The 16,446-nt window shown below is 43.4% G+C and overlaps 1 protein-coding gene across 1 annotated transcript in view; it reads right to left on the reverse strand.

The window, feature by feature from the left end:
- galnt9 (polypeptide N-acetylgalactosaminyltransferase 9) overlaps nt 1-16,446 on the reverse strand; it is a 136,452-nt gene that overhangs the window by 54,602 nt on the left and 65,404 nt on the right. The window contains exon 5 of the mRNA XM_056288831.1: nt 14,260-14,457. Coding sequence (XP_056144806.1) covers nt 14,260-14,457 — 198 coding nt within the window. The remainder of the gene's footprint in view (nt 1-14,259; nt 14,458-16,446) is intronic.

The following is a 16,446-nucleotide window of genomic DNA, read 5'->3' on the forward strand; positions in this document are numbered from 1 at the left end:
AGAGAAAGACAGAAACAGAACAGAGAAAAGCAAGATAGGGTAACATTTTGCTGCTACCACAGTTTGATTGATATTGGAATTAAGAGGTACAGTGGAGGCTTCAAGTGTTTCATTGAATTCAAGTAAAAAATGATGCAATGTGCCATATGAAAGACAGAGAAAAGTGGTTTGGGGTGTGAACAACATAAAACATTACATCATACCAGGTTATCAGTTTATATATCATCATTACAACTCTAGTCTGTAGCAGAGTTAGGCGGTGCTTTGATAGTCCAAGCAAAATAAATCTTGTACAGTTGTTGTTCACTGCCTTAACTCCTCTCTGTCTCTCTCTCTGTCTCTCTCACTTTCACACACACACACACACACACACACACACACACACACACACGCACACACACAGTCTTCAATTGTAGCAAATGGATAGATACAGCTGGTGAATCTACTGAAATGAAGGGCAGCACCCTCCAGCAGATTCAAGAAATTTGTATAGTGAAGTCATCTGCAGGGTCTACAAATGTCAGGTTACAAACTTGTGTTCACAGACAGCTTCAACCTCTCCCTGCCCTAGTCTACAGTCCCCACGTGTCTCAAAAAGACCATCATTGACCTTGTCCCAAAGAAGCCAAAGGCCTAAATAACTACCGCCTGGTAGCACTCACACCAGTCATGAAGTGCTTCGAGCAGCTAGTCAAAACCCATATCACCTCACTGCTGCCTGACACCCTGGACCCACTACAGTCTGGTTACAGGTCCAACAGGTCTACTGATGATGCCATCAATCTCACCCTCCACACTACCCTCTCCCACTTGGAACAAAGCATTCTCCAATATGTGGAACATTCTCACATATGTGAGACTGCTGTTCATCGACTACATTCAACACCATTCTGCCCTCTAAGCTTGTCAATGAGCTCAGAGACCATGGACTCAACACCGCCCTGTGCAGCTGGATCCTGGACTTCCTGATGGGCAGACCACAGGTACTGAGGATGGGCACTACATTGACTCTCAGCACTGGTGCCCCCCAGGGCTGTGTACTTAGCCCCCTCTCACTCCCTGTTCACGCATGGTGGCGTGGCCACACACAGCTCCAACACCATCATTAAGTTTGCTGATGACACCACAGTCATTGCCTGATCAGAGACAACGATGAGATGGCCTACAGAGATGAGGTGAGAGTTCTGACATCATGGTCCCAGGTCAACAAACTCCATCTCAACATAAGCAAAACTAAGGAGCTGATGACTACAGAAAGCTGCAGGACACACCCCCATCCACATCAGTGAGTTAGCAGCTCCAGGTTCCTTGGGGGGAACATCAGCTAGGACCTGACCTGGTCACACCATACTGGCATCGTTGTCAAGGCAGCAAGACCTCTTCCTCTGCAAGCTGAGGAAATTTTGCATGGACTCCAAGATACTTTGCAACTTCTACAGAGGCACCATGGAGAGTATCCGGACTGACTGCATCACCGCCTGGCGTGGCAGCTAGACCGCCATTGATCGCAAGCCTCTATAGAAGGTGGTGAAAGCAGCGAAACACATCATCAGGACTGAGCTACCAGCCCTGCCGGACCGCTATACCCAAAGCTACAGGAAGGACGCTCAGTGGATAGTTGGGGACCACAGCCACCCCAGCCACAAACTATCTACTCTGTTACCATCTGGCAAATAGTACAGGAGCATCCAGTCCCGAAACAAGAGGCCCCCCTCTCCCTCTCTTGCACAATGCACACTCCTCACTTTATACTGCACTATTCACTTTTCTGCTGTGCCCATTCCCACACAATGTACATATACATATTTATATTTACATACACAATGTTAAATGTTGACTTTTGTTGATTTTAAGTAAAAACAAAAAATCCTGGCGTGTAAATACTGTTAAATTTTAGATTCCAGACTTTACATTTTACTTTTTAATTTATAATTTTATATTTTTAGCTTTTTTTGTGGTTATATTGATGCCCAAGCAATTTAATTGCCAGCAATGTCTGCCATTGCTGTATCATTGTGCATTTGACCCATAAACTTGAAACAAATATTATGTTTGTACACTTGACAGACATAGAAATTGAAAACACAGACACATTCACACACACCCACACACAGTTTCACCCTGATTAATTAAGTCACCAAAAATACATTGCAGGATAAGGGGTTAGGTGTAGTATGACTGCAAAATGATCCATTCTGAGATTAAAATGGAAAGCAAAATGACATTGCTGTGGTTGAAAATCCCTGGTCTGAAATCCCAGCAGATACTGTTGGATATAATGTCATGATTATTCAAAATAATGTCTTTTCTCATCGATTCATCACAACGTGTGATTTTGAAGTAAGACAGAAATTCTGCATGTTTGCGGATAGAATCTTATGAGTAATGAAGCCTTACACAGTTTTAAGTCAAAACACAGGAACGGGGAGCAGCTCAAGTATCATAGTATATACACTATATAGTACAGTTCAGTTAATAAAAAAGACAACCTCTGATCTATAATAAACTATGGATTGATGATAATGCAAAATCTGTGAAGCCATTGCGAAGACATCTTGGTATTCGCTACGTCATTGCCAGCAACTTGGTTCCCACTAGGTAATCCTTTTTAAAAAAAAATATTTCTGATTTTTCCCTTTTTCTCCCAAATTAGTGGCCAATCAATTCCTATTTTAGTTCAAACACCCACCCTCGTACTGCATGTTGTTGTTCCGAGTTTTGTTGCATAGCTGGACTTTGCTTTTCTCATTTCAGCATGCAACTTATACTTGGCTGCTCTGTACTGATTCCTGTTTCCGTTTTGAATGGCCAGTTCTTTTCTTTGTGTAGGAGGTGTAATTCTTTGGAGAACCAAGGTTTTTTATTGCCGTAAAATGTCACGGTTTTGGTAGGGATGCAGATGCAAATGCTCAGTTTTGAGATACCCAAAGCAAACTATTTTTCCTTTAAGAAGTTGATTTTTTTTCATGATGATTGGTTTTGGCATAAGTCATATTTCCATAATGAATCGGTTGAGGCCCGGGTTACCAACGACTGACACTGGTACTGTTGGCCAGCAGGGTGTGGGTGGAAACTATGCTACTGTTGGGCGAAGGAGAGGGGAAAGGCATGTCCAGAGGCAGCGGGAGAGGAGGAAGGGTAGGGGTGTGGAAGTGAGAGATGGAACCTTGAATGTTGGTACTATGACTGGTATAGGGAGAGAGCTGGCTGATATGATGGAAAGAAAAAAGGTAGGTATACTGTGTGTGAAAGAGACTAGATGGAAGGCCAGGAGCACCAGAGGTGGGTTCAAACTTTTCTACCATGGTGTGAATGGGAGGAGAAATGGGGTAGGGGTAATTCTGAATGAAGAGTATGTCAAGAGCATGCTGGAGGTGAAGAGAGTGTTGGACAGAGTGATGAGTATGAAGATGGAAATTGAAGGTGTATTGATGAATGTAATCAGTGCATATGCACTGCAAGTTGGGTGTGAGATGGAAGAGAAAGAAGAATTCTGGAGTGAGTTGGATGAAGTGGTGGAGAGTGTACCCAAGAGGGAGAGAGAGTGCTGATTGGAGTGGACTGCAATGGGCATGTTGGTGAAGGAAACAGAGGTGATGACTATGTGATGGGCAGGTATGGTGTCAAGGAGAGAAATGTGGAACGACAGATGGTGGTGGATTTTGCAAAAAGGATGGAAATGGCTGTGGTGAATACATATTTCAAGAAGAGAGAGGAACACAGGGTGATGTAAGAGTGGAGGAAAGTGCACACATGTGGACTATAAATGATGGAGAAGGCGCGATTTGAAAGGGATTGGAGACTGCAAGGTGGTGACAGGGGAGAACGTAGCTAGGCAGCATCGGATAGTGGTATGTAGGTTGACTTTGGAGACCAAGAAGAGGAATGGTGGAAGTTGAAGAAGGAAGACTGTTGTGTGGAGTTCAGGGAGGAGTTAAAACAGGCACTGGGTGGTAGTGAAGAGTTACCAGATGGCTGGGCAACCACTGCAGAGATAGTGAGGGAGCCAGCTAGGAAGGTACTTGGTGAGTCATCAGGAGAGAGGAAGGAAGACAGGGAGACTTGGTGGTGGAACGATGAAGTACAGCAAAGTATACAGAGGAAGAGGTTGGCAAAGAAGAAGTGGGGTAGTCGGAGAGATTAAGAAAGTAGACAGGAGTACAAGGAGATGCAGCGTAAAGCAAAGAGAGAAGGTGGCAAAGGCAAAGGAAAAGGCGTATGGTGAATTGTATGAGAGGTTGGAGACTAAGGAAGGAGAAAAGCACTTGTACCGATTGGCTAGATGGAGGGACCGAGCTGGGAAGAATATGCAGCAGGTAAGGACAATCAAGGACAGAGATGGAAATGTGCTGACAAGTGAGGCAAGTGTGTTGAGAAGGTGGACGGAGTACTTTGAAGGGCTGATGAATGAAGAAAAGGAGAGAAAGAGAGGGTTGGCTGATGTGGGGTAGTGAATCAGGAAGTACGGTGGATTAGCAAGGAGGAAGTGAGGGCAGATATGGAGAGAATGAAGAGTGGAAAGGTAGCTGGTCCATATGACATATCTGTGGAGGCATGGAGATGTTTAGGAGAGGTGGCAGTGGAGTTTTTAACTAGATTGTTTAACACAATCTTGGAAAGTGAGAGGATGCCTGAGGAGTGGAGAAGAAGTATACTGGTACCAAATTTAATGAATAAGAACTGCAGAATTGTAGCAGCTACAGAGGTATCAAGTTGATCAGTCACAGCATGAAGATATGGGAAAGACTAATAGAAGCTAGGTTAAGAGGAGAGGTGACGATCAAGGAGCAGCAGTATGGTTTCATGCCACAAAAGAGCACTACAGATGTGATGTTTGCTTTGAGAATGTTGACTGAGACATATAGAGAAGGCCAGAAGGAGTTACATTGTGTCTTCGTGGATTTAGAGAAAGCATATGACAGGGTGCGAAGAGAGGAGGTGTGGTATTGTATGAGGAAGTCGGGAGTTGGAGAGAAGTATGTAGGAGTGGTGCAGGATATGTATGAGGGAAGTGACACAGAGGTGAGGTGTGTGGTTAGAAAGACAGATGGGTTCAAGGTGGAGGTGGGATTACATCAAGGACCAGCTCTGAGCCCTTTCTTGTTTGCAATGGTGATGGACAGGTTGACAGACGAGATCAGACACGAGTCTCCATGGACTATGATGTTTGCAGATGACATTGTGATCTGTAGCGAGAGTAAGTTGCAGATTGAGTAGAACCTGGAGAGGTGGAGGTATACACTGGAGAGAAGAGGAAAGTCAGTATGCGCAAGATGAAATACATATGCGTGAATGAGAGGGAGGACAGTGGACTGGTGAGGATGCAAGGAGTAGAGGTGACGAAGGTATATGAGTTTAAATACTTGGGTTCAACTGTACAAAGTAATGGAGAGCGCAGAAGAGAGTGCAGGCAGGGTGGAGCGGGTGGAGAAGATTGTTAGGGGTGCTTTGCAATAGAGGGGTACCAGCAAGCGTTAAAGGGAAGATTTACAAGATGGTTTGGAGATAGTAGCACTGATGAAAAGACAGGAGGCAGAGCTGGAGGAAGAGTTGAAGATGCTAAGATTTTCACTGGGAGTGACGAGGAAGGACAGGATTAGGAACGAGTATATTAGAGGGACAGCTCAGGTTGGATGGTTTGGAGACAAAGCTAGAGAGGCAAGATTGAGATGGCTTGTACATGTGTGGCGGAGAGATGCTGGGTATATTGGGAGAAGGATGCTGAATATGGAGCTGCCAGGGAAGAGAAAAAGAGGAAAGCCAAAGAGGAGGTTTATGGATGTGGTAAGAGAGGACATGCAGGTGGTGGGTGTGACAGAGGAAGATGCAGAGGACAGGAAGATATGGAAACGGATGATCCGCTGTGGCGACCCCTAATGGGAGCAGCCGAAAGTAGTAGTAGTAGATGATTGGTTTTGGCAAATTGTTGACATCAGAACAAACAATTGATGTTGCTGTTTTATTTCTTTTGTCTCCTTGTGCTGTAGTTTGTTAATCACACAGACATTTGTAGTAAAGTTGTCTCATTTCAATTTTGGTTTTACTATATACACTCATCCCTTTTGATATGCGTTCCTCTTTCTGTGGTTTGAATATCCCCAAAAATTGGATCAGACAAGAGCTTGACTTGATGTTCCACAAACTGCACAACGTTGTGGAAGTTTGGTTTGCATTTTTGATTTTCACGGATAAAAGTAAAGTTTTGAAATTACAACTCTGAGATTAGCAGACATGTCAAGTTCTGTCATGTCTTGTAAATCAGACATTGTATTGTTGCATCCATGTAGGAATAAAGTGTAATCCTGGAGAAAGGAAACATTTTCAGGCTTAACAGCAGGGCAGTTGTGAACTTTTTTCATAAAGGCTGCTGTGATATTTGCTTCATTCCCAAAATGCTCTTGCAGGAGGGCTTTGACTGTTTCAAAGCCTCTCTGCACTCATGTGTAAACAGCTTTGTACAAAGTCTTGTGGGCACACTATGGTGTATCTTTACAGACAATCCATGCAGTCCCCTTTAGTTGTACTCTTCTCTTCAACAGTCTTTACAGGCTTGCATGAAAACTTTGCATTTTAAAGGGTCACCTTCAAAAACAGGTATTTCGCTTGGTGGAAGTTGGTTTGTCCTTTATTGTTGTATCAGCAATCCAGATGTTTCATTTTGCCTTTGTAGAATCTGTAGTGTGGAATTATCAATTGCATGTGCAACATTTTCAGTCATTTCTACTCTTGTGAAAGGCAAGTTTTTATTTTCCATTGACATTATGGACTCTGTTGATGTTATGGACTCTTTGTGCTTTGGAGCAGGACTGACAACACTTATTTCTTTAGGCCTTTGCTTCTCAAAATAGGATTCCATTCCATCTTGATCTGAAAATGCTCACAAAAATTGCTAGTTCTGCACCTGAGGCTTCAATTTTGACATCAATTTACATTTGCTCCATGTGTTTGCTCACTGATTCCGCCTTGTTCTCCAGTTCATGTTTCCTTTTCAGCGATGCTGCATGCGTCAGGAGCATGGCTCTCTTGGCTTTTGTACATGCAATTTCTTTCTTTCTTTTTATTTTATCCCCCCCAATTGTACTCATCCAATTACCCCACTTTTACGAGCCGTCCCAGTCGCTGCTCCAACCCCTCTGCTGAACCGGGGAGGTTTGCAAACTACAACTTGCTTCCTCCAATAGATGTGGAGTCGCCAGCCGCTTCTTTTTCACCTGTCAGTGAGGAGTTTCACTGGGGGGACGTAGCGCGTGGGAGGATCACGCTATGAGCCCCAGTTCCCCCTCCCTGAACAGGCGCCCCGACTGACCAGAGGAGACGCTAGTGCAGTGACCAGGACACATATCCACATCTGGCTTCCCACCCGCAGACATGGCCAATTGTGTCTAGGGACACGTGACCAAGCTGAAGGTAACACAGGGACTTGAACTGGTGATCCCCGTGTTGGTAGGCAACGGAATAGACCACGACGCTACCTGGACGCCCGCTGTACGTGCAATTTCAAATGAGGATTTGCTTGATCGAGTTGATCTTGAACTGCTGCGACTTTTATTGGGGCGTTTGATGACACTGATCCAACGTTTGGCACACTGTCCATTGGCTTTATTTCTGTTACACCGATGTTAACGTCAACATTTTCAGCAGTTCCATAATTTGCACGTCAACCATTTTGTGACACTGTGGGAAAATTCATTTACAACCACAAGTTTTTGCATTGAACCAAATTTCATACTTTTCTTCCAGAGGTTATAACTCAAGCAAATTATGTGCATCCTTTGCGTCATTCACCAACATTTGATACTTGCTGAAGTTGCTTTCTATTTCAGCTTTATAACCAGTCATCAACCCTTGAACTGTATTTTTTTAAGTTGGCAGCTTTATTTAGTTTAAATGGTCTTAGTTTCTCTAAATCACTTATTTTAGAAAGCAATGCCTTTGCTGTAAGTTTCACTGCTCCTTTTCTGACAGAGACCCTCCCTCATTGTCAGTTTGAGTGTCAGCGTGCACGCCTACCAAATCAGTGCCAGGTGCTGCCTTTACACACAAATGAGCCCCATTAACTTGTCATCCATTTTACCTTTGTTTTCCACCACACACAAACTGCTTTTCATTCAAACATTGAATGTAAGAGACTTCCGGTTATGGCGAGGGACTAGGAGGTTGCACATCTCAAGCTCTGCAGCTACCGTGTAAATTAATCCTACAATACTAATCCGAATCTTGTCTAAAGTCACGCAATACGTGTATAAGAGTACCCAGAACTAAAATGTCAGGGAAAAACCCGAAAGAAAAGGCAAAGAGAGAAAAAGAGAAGGAGAAAAGGAAATCGCGACACGAGGAAGAGGCTGAGAAGGTTAGCGACGCCATGCAGGTTGAAAATATGGCTAACGAAGAAGACGACCACGAGGAAGAAGATGACGAAATGTTAGACACAGATAAGAATAGCAACCAAGATATCATGAAAGCCATACAGTCTTTCAAAAGTGGACTTTACAAGAAAATTGATGGAGTGCAAGCGACAATTGCGGATGTAAAGAAACAAATACAGGAATTCTTGGGTCGCATGGAACAGGCCGAACAACGGATTTCTGACGTGGAGGACGACGTGAAGAAGCTAACACCCCGAGTTAGCACGCTGGAAAGCACCGTCAAAAGCCTTACTGACAAAGTGGAGGACTTGGAATGCAGGAGTCGGCGACATAACGTAAGGTTGTTGGGCCTACCGGAGAAAGAAGAGGGCCAGGATGCACCTGCATTTTTGGAGAAGTGGTTGCCGAAGGCTCTTTACATGGATCCGCGGGAGGGCTTGGTGGTGGAGCGGGCTCATAGAATCGGCGCTCCGGTAGACTCTCGCACGGGTTGTCCAAGGACATTGATCATGAGGTTCATGAACTTTAAGGATAGGGAGCGAGTACTAAAGGCAGCCAAAACCAAGGGACAGGTCCTTTACAAGAACACGCCGGTCCGTTTTCACATCGACCTCTCTGCTGGGGTGCACAAGATGCAGCGCGACTACGATCAGGTCCGGAAGAAGCTGAGAGACCGGGGGATCCACAAGCACAGAACCATCTTCCCAGCCCGGCTCCTGGTAACACAGGACGAGAGACCCCACACCTTTCAAAGCCCAGCAGAAGCGGAGAGGTTTATTCAATCCCTCGGATAAGGACTGACACAGTAGGCTATTAAGCCCACTTTATTCTATTTTATTTCCATTTACACGAAAGATGTAGCTACGTGTTCGGGTTGTCGCCATTTTGTTTTTTTTTAGGCTTTATTTTTCTACCTGGACAGGACGGAGTCTCGTTTATAGCTAGACTATTCAGCTTTTGTGGAATGCCCTTAACCCTGAATGAGAGACAATGTCCAAGCACCAGCCGAAATGACATGGGCACATCCAAGTAGGCCTAGGCCTAAGGGACAGAGAGAGTCATCATCAGTTTATGCGCCTGTCGGAGGAAGGAAGGCCCAAAGCATCGCGGACTCTTGTGACCAGGCTACAGACTTTTCCCTCTCCTCGTCTTCCAGTCTGCATGCACGGGTTCCAGGTTTGTGTATGTGTTCGGGTGGTTAATGTTATATATGCCTACATGTTGTAAGCGTTGCACAGTTCATTACTGATGTTATGTGTGATTAGTATTTAGAAAAAGTAAGATAGCGAGCTGGAGCGAGAAGAAAAGAAAAGGTAGAGAAACTCGTTTTAGCGGTAGTTAAACGTGGGATGGGAGGGGATGTCCAGAGTTCCTGGACTTAGGTTCGTATGGGGTTGAGGGTGGGTTTTTGTGGTTTCATTTTATTATTTATTCTTTCATCAGTGGGTGTGGTTTGTCAAAGTACTTCTTCACTACAGTTCCTAATATAACATACCGGAATCAATGTCAGAGAGTTGCAAGGTAAAATTTACTTCGTGGAATTGTAGGGGTTTGATCAAACTCACAAAGGTGAAGCAGGTAATGAGCAGGATAAAATCCTTGAAATCAAAAATCGTTTTTTTACAAACATTGAATGTAAATAAAGCATTTAACATAAATTGTCTCTTAAAATGCATTGGGATTTCTCCGGTAGTTCCTTTGTGTGCACACATTTTAATGGCCATGTACTTTTTATGGTAGCACTACCGTTTACATCCTTTCACTTGGCATTGGTCCAAAAGAAACTTTCCTCCTCTGTTCGACGTTGCGTCGCTACACTGGAGTGTCCAAAATGGCATCATAGAGTCCAATCTCCGTCTGCCCCGCGTCCAGCCGCACACACTTTCCAATGCATGGTCTACTGCCCGGTTATAACCTTGGATGTCCGTCACTGCACCCAGTGCACTCACAGTTCCGTCTCCTCGGGTCTCTCCATTTGACCAGCGAGATCCATGGTTGGACAATGAACAGCAAGCAGATCTGGATTATCATTGTTAATGTTGCTATAAGTAACTGATACAGAGGAATGATTATTGACTTGTTGTTGACACACTGGTTGTTTGGTCAGTAAAGCAGCTACTCTTGGCTCCGGCATAGATGGCGTGCTTCCAATATGCTCTTTGGATCCTCTGTTATCACCAAAAATTGTCAAGAAGCCAAAACTTAATGTCAGACATGCCAGGCCACTTATTTTCACACTATACAAAAAGTATATTTCTTAAAATAAACACACCACCTTTAACCCTGCTTTGCACCACACCTGTATCAGTGCCACCTGGCTACAATTGAAATGGCTCCAACAAACTTGAAAACATTTGGGTTGCAAGCTTCTTCTCGAAACTACCATGGTCCTGTGGTCTACTGACAGTCAAAATGGTTTATGTACAGTGTTTAGTGTTGTTCTTTCTTACATGTGGTACCCTTTCTATCTAGAGCTGGACAGCTCTACAAATAGGAAACGGAATAAAACCCTTCACTGACTTGGGCTTACAAATAAACTATTGAGGTTTCTGTTATGTCCGCAGGCAATTTTCAAACCCCTAAAAGTCACCGGATCATCACCACCACCAGCCCCTTCTCTGCGGTCAATAACAACTCTAAATTTGCCAAAAACGGTTTTTGTTAAATCCCTTTAATCATTAAAATCCCCACACTTGACTTACACACTGAGAATAAGCTGTCCAGTAACCTTTTACCCACTTCGCTGCTGAATGCGTTAGAACAGACAGAAAAGGCTTTGAGTTTGAGCTCTGAATGGCTGTGAAGATTCAGGCTTCTGTTGTTGATGGGCAGAAAGCTTGAGGAAACAAGTGGAGGAATGATTTCCAATAGAAATCTACAAAGCTGGCACACTTCAGCTGGCCCTTGAGGCGATCTGTCCATTTGCAGCAAGTGTCAATAGAGAAACACAAAACAGCCCTGCAATGGAAGCCGGCGGCTTTTTGATACTTTAAGACAACAAATATTTAGTGCCACAGTGCCCCTTTTTACCTTTTTCATCTTTTTGGTAATTTATTACTTCAGACATACTGAGTTAAGTCAGTTAGTGTAGAAGAACTGCAGCAATTCCTTAAACAGAACAAGTAGTCATTCAACAGAACAAGACAACACACATACCAAAGTAGATTAAAAATACATGTGTATTTTTGCTCAAGCTGGACCAAGAAGGGTATTTAAACCACTAGTTTGCATCTAATCTTTCACTGCCCTAGGTCACAGCAACTCTTAGAGTAGAACTGAATTATCGATTAGTCAAGAAATAATGAGGCTCTGTGTTTGGATGTCAAATTTCCATACAAACCTATTAACATAAATAATTTTGTTTTAGCTATTTGTCCAACCGGGCATGTAAGTTGCCATATTTCATAAAGTTTCAGGAAAAAAAATTTTCTTTGCATATCTGTATTAAATACATTATAAGCACTATGCCACAGATGCTGGTTCAGGGTCTCACCTAGTATTCATTCACAGGTTTAGCTGTCAACAGCTCCCAAACATGGGTCTTACTAACAAGCATAAAGTGAATGGCATCCTATCACTTATTTCGACTTGCAGCATGTGACGAGTCTATATGGTAAAATGAGATGCAATAGTCAGCAATTGCGAAAGTCGACAACTAATTAAAAAAAAATAGTGTACATGAGCAAAAAAGTTATGCTTTAAACCTGTCAGAGCCCAACCAAATTCACAAATGCTGCTGAATCTTTTTTCATTGTTTTATTGGACTATTGGATATCAGGAAGCTATGGGCCCTGTCTTACATCCAGCGCAAAATGCAGTGCAAGTGTCTTTGCTAGTTTCAGAACAACGTAGTCTTCATTTTCTCGTCTAGCGCCCACATTGTTGAAATAGCTAATTTACTTGCGCCCATGGACGTGCTGGTGTTAAAAGGAGGTGTAGTCAGGTGCATTGTTGGCGCATTGCTGTCTTGAGGCAGCGGAAATCGATTGCGCCACTGACCAACAAAATCCTGGTCTAAAGTCAATAGTGCAGTATTTTTCTGCTATTTAAAGGGCACGTTATTCAGATAGTGAAATGCACCTACATAGGCGGGGGTCACAACACGCATACACTCTGCTTGTTACACACACAGGGATGCGCAGCAGTGCACAAACATACAAAAGACTACAACTAAAAACATTACAATGTGAGAGATTATAAATGTCAAAATGTAATCCGAGCATTTGTGGATTCCTGCTGCTCCCATATACGGGCTACTCGCGCGCTTTTTCTTCGCACATGAGCAGATATGTTTCCTCAGCAGAAAACCGCTCATTTCTCCAACTTGCTAAATCCGCCATTTAAATAGCAATGCATCAAGGTGCAAGTGCACCTGGCTTTTAAAGGGAATGGGGGATGACACTGATTGGTTTAATTTATGTCATGTCCAAAACACACATGATTAATTAAGAGACTAAGCACAACCCCTTTGCACCTAATTTTTTGCCCAGATTATGCACTGTTTTACTAGCAAAAGTGGATTTGGGCATGCTGTTGCCCTATAGGGCCCTATATTTAATCAGAATGGTTAAGTGGAATTTTGAAAGATTACTTTTCATGTTTGATGTGGATTCATTGCTCCATCTTTAATTCATCATAATTCAAAATTCAACAATACAGCTTGCACGCAGTATAATTTCAGATCCAACAAATCCATGAAAATAGAAAAGACTAAAAAATTATATCTGAGCTGGGTTATACTGGTTCTAACTTGACCTTGCATACTTTGCTCTCATGTTGAATTGCACAAATACTGACTCTGACACACTAGCACAAGCAAACCATAGTTATCTATCTAGATGCCTCTATACCTCATGCAATGTTTGAACTAAATAAAACAGCATAGTAATATTAATACTAAATATTTTTTTTTTAAATTAGGAGTTCTTCAGTTGCCATACCATTTCTCCTGTTAGCTAAGCACTGGCTTGCTGCATGTTTGAACAAAACAATATATTACATGCCACATAAGTGGGAATTTGCTTGCTGTCATATCCCTCTGGGTCGAACACATTTACAAGTACACGTTTCATCAGATGGATCGAAGAGCAGGGGTAGCCTAAAGTGGTGACCACGGAGCGGAGAAATTGGTTCTGCATTCAGCTCAGGGCTACTGAGATAGGGATAATCATGTTGGATGCTGTGGGGATTGATCATGTGACCCCTGGATACATGATAATATCTTTGGCCACCAGGACAACCTAGTAATTCTCTGCAGATAGATACTGTAGAAATAAACAGACAGTTATCTCTTGGGAATCTATTGGCTCTGATGAATTCTAACATGTATTCAATTATAGGCTAATACACATTAAGGATTAAGTGAAACACTGATATTTTAACAATAACCACCAATCCTCAGATACTGCATTGGCTTCATTAATAATGAATGCAATCCCCGGGGTTGTCGTAGAGTAAGTGTTGCCATGACCTTTCTCAATTGAAGCAGATGATGTTTGTGCACGATTCCTGCATGTACTGAAAATCAGTTCAATTCACGGTTCCCACAGATGTAATTCATCCAAGATTAGACAGTGGTATGATCCTAGCCAGCACAGCTCTCCATTCAGCACCAGTGATGAACAGAAATATGCACGGTATACATCATGCAATTATACAAATGACACCATGCCAGTGTGGCCTCTTGTGTTCCTGCATCAAAATTAAGATATTCATCACGATAATTAGACAACTTTCCATGGGAGGCTTGACTTGTGTGTTTGGGTGGAATATCAGACCACAGAGCCCTTAGTTTGATGGCTCCAAACATGAATAAGTCATATGCCAGGGCTATCCATATTTCATCAAACATCCTCATCTATAATGGACACTGTTCTGCAGCAGTGGCCCTTACCTGATAGGGGCTGTCTCATCGCCCTTGTCAAGCCACTCCTGTGGAGGGATGATGTACATGCACCACAGTCCCCAGTTGTAGCCATGAGCTGCGTTGGCATACTGCTGTACCTCAAACGTGTTGTACTTGATGTTGTCAATGGCAGGCAAAATGATGCGAGTGTGATCCTCCTTCATCCTGGTCAGAATAGGTTCAGCCCTTGGATCCATGGGAAAAGGAGATAAGACTCAGAATAAAGTATACACAGTCATTGGGATGTGTTTGCAAAACCTTTACATGACCATTATGAGGAGTGAATAAACTGTCATGGGCAAAGAATAGTACAAATGTATATAGCCATATCTATCTATCTATCTATCGATACACACACACACACACATATATATACATACACACACATATATACACATATATACCTGTGTGTGTGTGTGTGTGTGTGTGTGTGTACACACATATATGTGTATATATATATATATATATATATATATATATATATATATATATATACACTGCTCAAAAAAATAAAGGGAACACATAAGCAATGCAATGTAGCTCCAAGTCAATCACACTTTTGAGATATCAACCTGTCCAGTTAGGAAGCAACACTGATTTGTGAATCAATTTCACCTGTTGGTAAATTGTCTAATTTCCACCAGGTGGAAATTAGACAATTTGCAAGACAACCCCTATAGAAGGAATGGATTTGCAGGTGGTGGCCACAGACCATTTGCCTGTCCTCATCTTTTCTGGCCGATCTTTGGTTAGTTTTTCCTTTTGCTAGTGCCCTCACCACTAGAGGTGGCATGAGGCGGTATCTGCAACCTACAGAAGTTGCTCAGGTAGTGCAGCTCATCCAGGATGGCACATCAATGCGTGCTGTGGCAAGAAGATTTGATGTGTCTCCCAGCACAGTGTCCAGAGCATGGAGGAGGTACCAGGAGACAGGCCAGTACACCAGGAGACGTGGAGGGGGCCGCAGGAGGACAACAACCCCGCAGCACGACCGTTTTCTGGTCCTTTGTGCAAGGAGGAACAGGAGGAGCACTGCCGGAGCCCTACAAAACGACCTTCAACAGGCCACTAATGTGCAGGTTTCTGCTCAAACAGTGAGAAACAGAATGCATGAGGATGGTATGAGGGCCCGACGTCCACAATTGGGGCCTGTGCTCACAGCCCAACACCGTGCAGCCCGATTGACCTTTGCCAGAGAACATCTTGGTTGGCAGATTCGCCATTGGCGCTCTGTGCTCTTCACAGATGAGAGCAGGTTCACACTGAACACATGTGACAGACGTGAGAGAGTCTGGAGACGCTGTGGAGAACGTTCTGCTGCCTGCAACATCCTCCAGCATGACCGGTTTGGCGGTGGGTCAGTGATGGTCTGGGGAGGCATATCCTTGGAGGGCCGCACAGACCTCTACGTGCTAGCCAGAGGTACCATGACTGCCATTAGGTACCGGGATGAGATCCTCAGACCCCTTGTCAGACCATATGCTGGTGCAGTGGGCCCTGGGTTCCTGCTCATGCATGACAATGCTCATCCTCATGTGGCCAGAGTGTGTCAGCAGTTCCTGTATGTCGAGGGCATTGATGCTATGGACTGGCCTGCACGTTCCCCAGACCTGAATCCAATCGAGCACCTCTGGGACATCATGTCTCGTACCATCCGCCAACGCGATGTCGCACCACAGACTGTCCAGGAGTTGACCGATGCCCTGATCCAGGTCTGGGAGGAGATCTCTCAGGAGACCATCCGTCGTCTCATCAGGAGCATGCCCAGACGTTGTAGGGAGTGCATACAGGCACGTGGAGGCCACACACACTACTGAGCCTCATTTTGAATCGTCTTGAAGAATTTCCACAGAAGTTGGATCAGCCTATGTTCTCATTTTCCACTTTGATTTTGAGTATGATTCTGAATCCAGACCTTAATGGGCTAATGATTTTGATTTCCATTGATCATTCTTAGGTTATTTTGCTCTAAACACATTCCTCTGTCTAATAAATAAAGATTTTCAGCTGAAATATTTCATTCATCGAGGTCTATATTGTGTTTTTAGGTGTTCCCTTTATTTTTTTGAGCAGTATATATATATATATATATATATATATATATATATATATATATATATATATATATACACTACCGTTCAAAAGTTTGGGATCACCCAAACAATTTTGTGTTTT

Source organism: Lampris incognitus, chromosome 1, assembly GCF_029633865.1.
Source record: "Lampris incognitus isolate fLamInc1 chromosome 1, fLamInc1.hap2, whole genome shotgun sequence".
Classification (NCBI taxonomy): domain Eukaryota; kingdom Metazoa; phylum Chordata; class Actinopteri; order Lampriformes; family Lampridae; genus Lampris; species Lampris incognitus.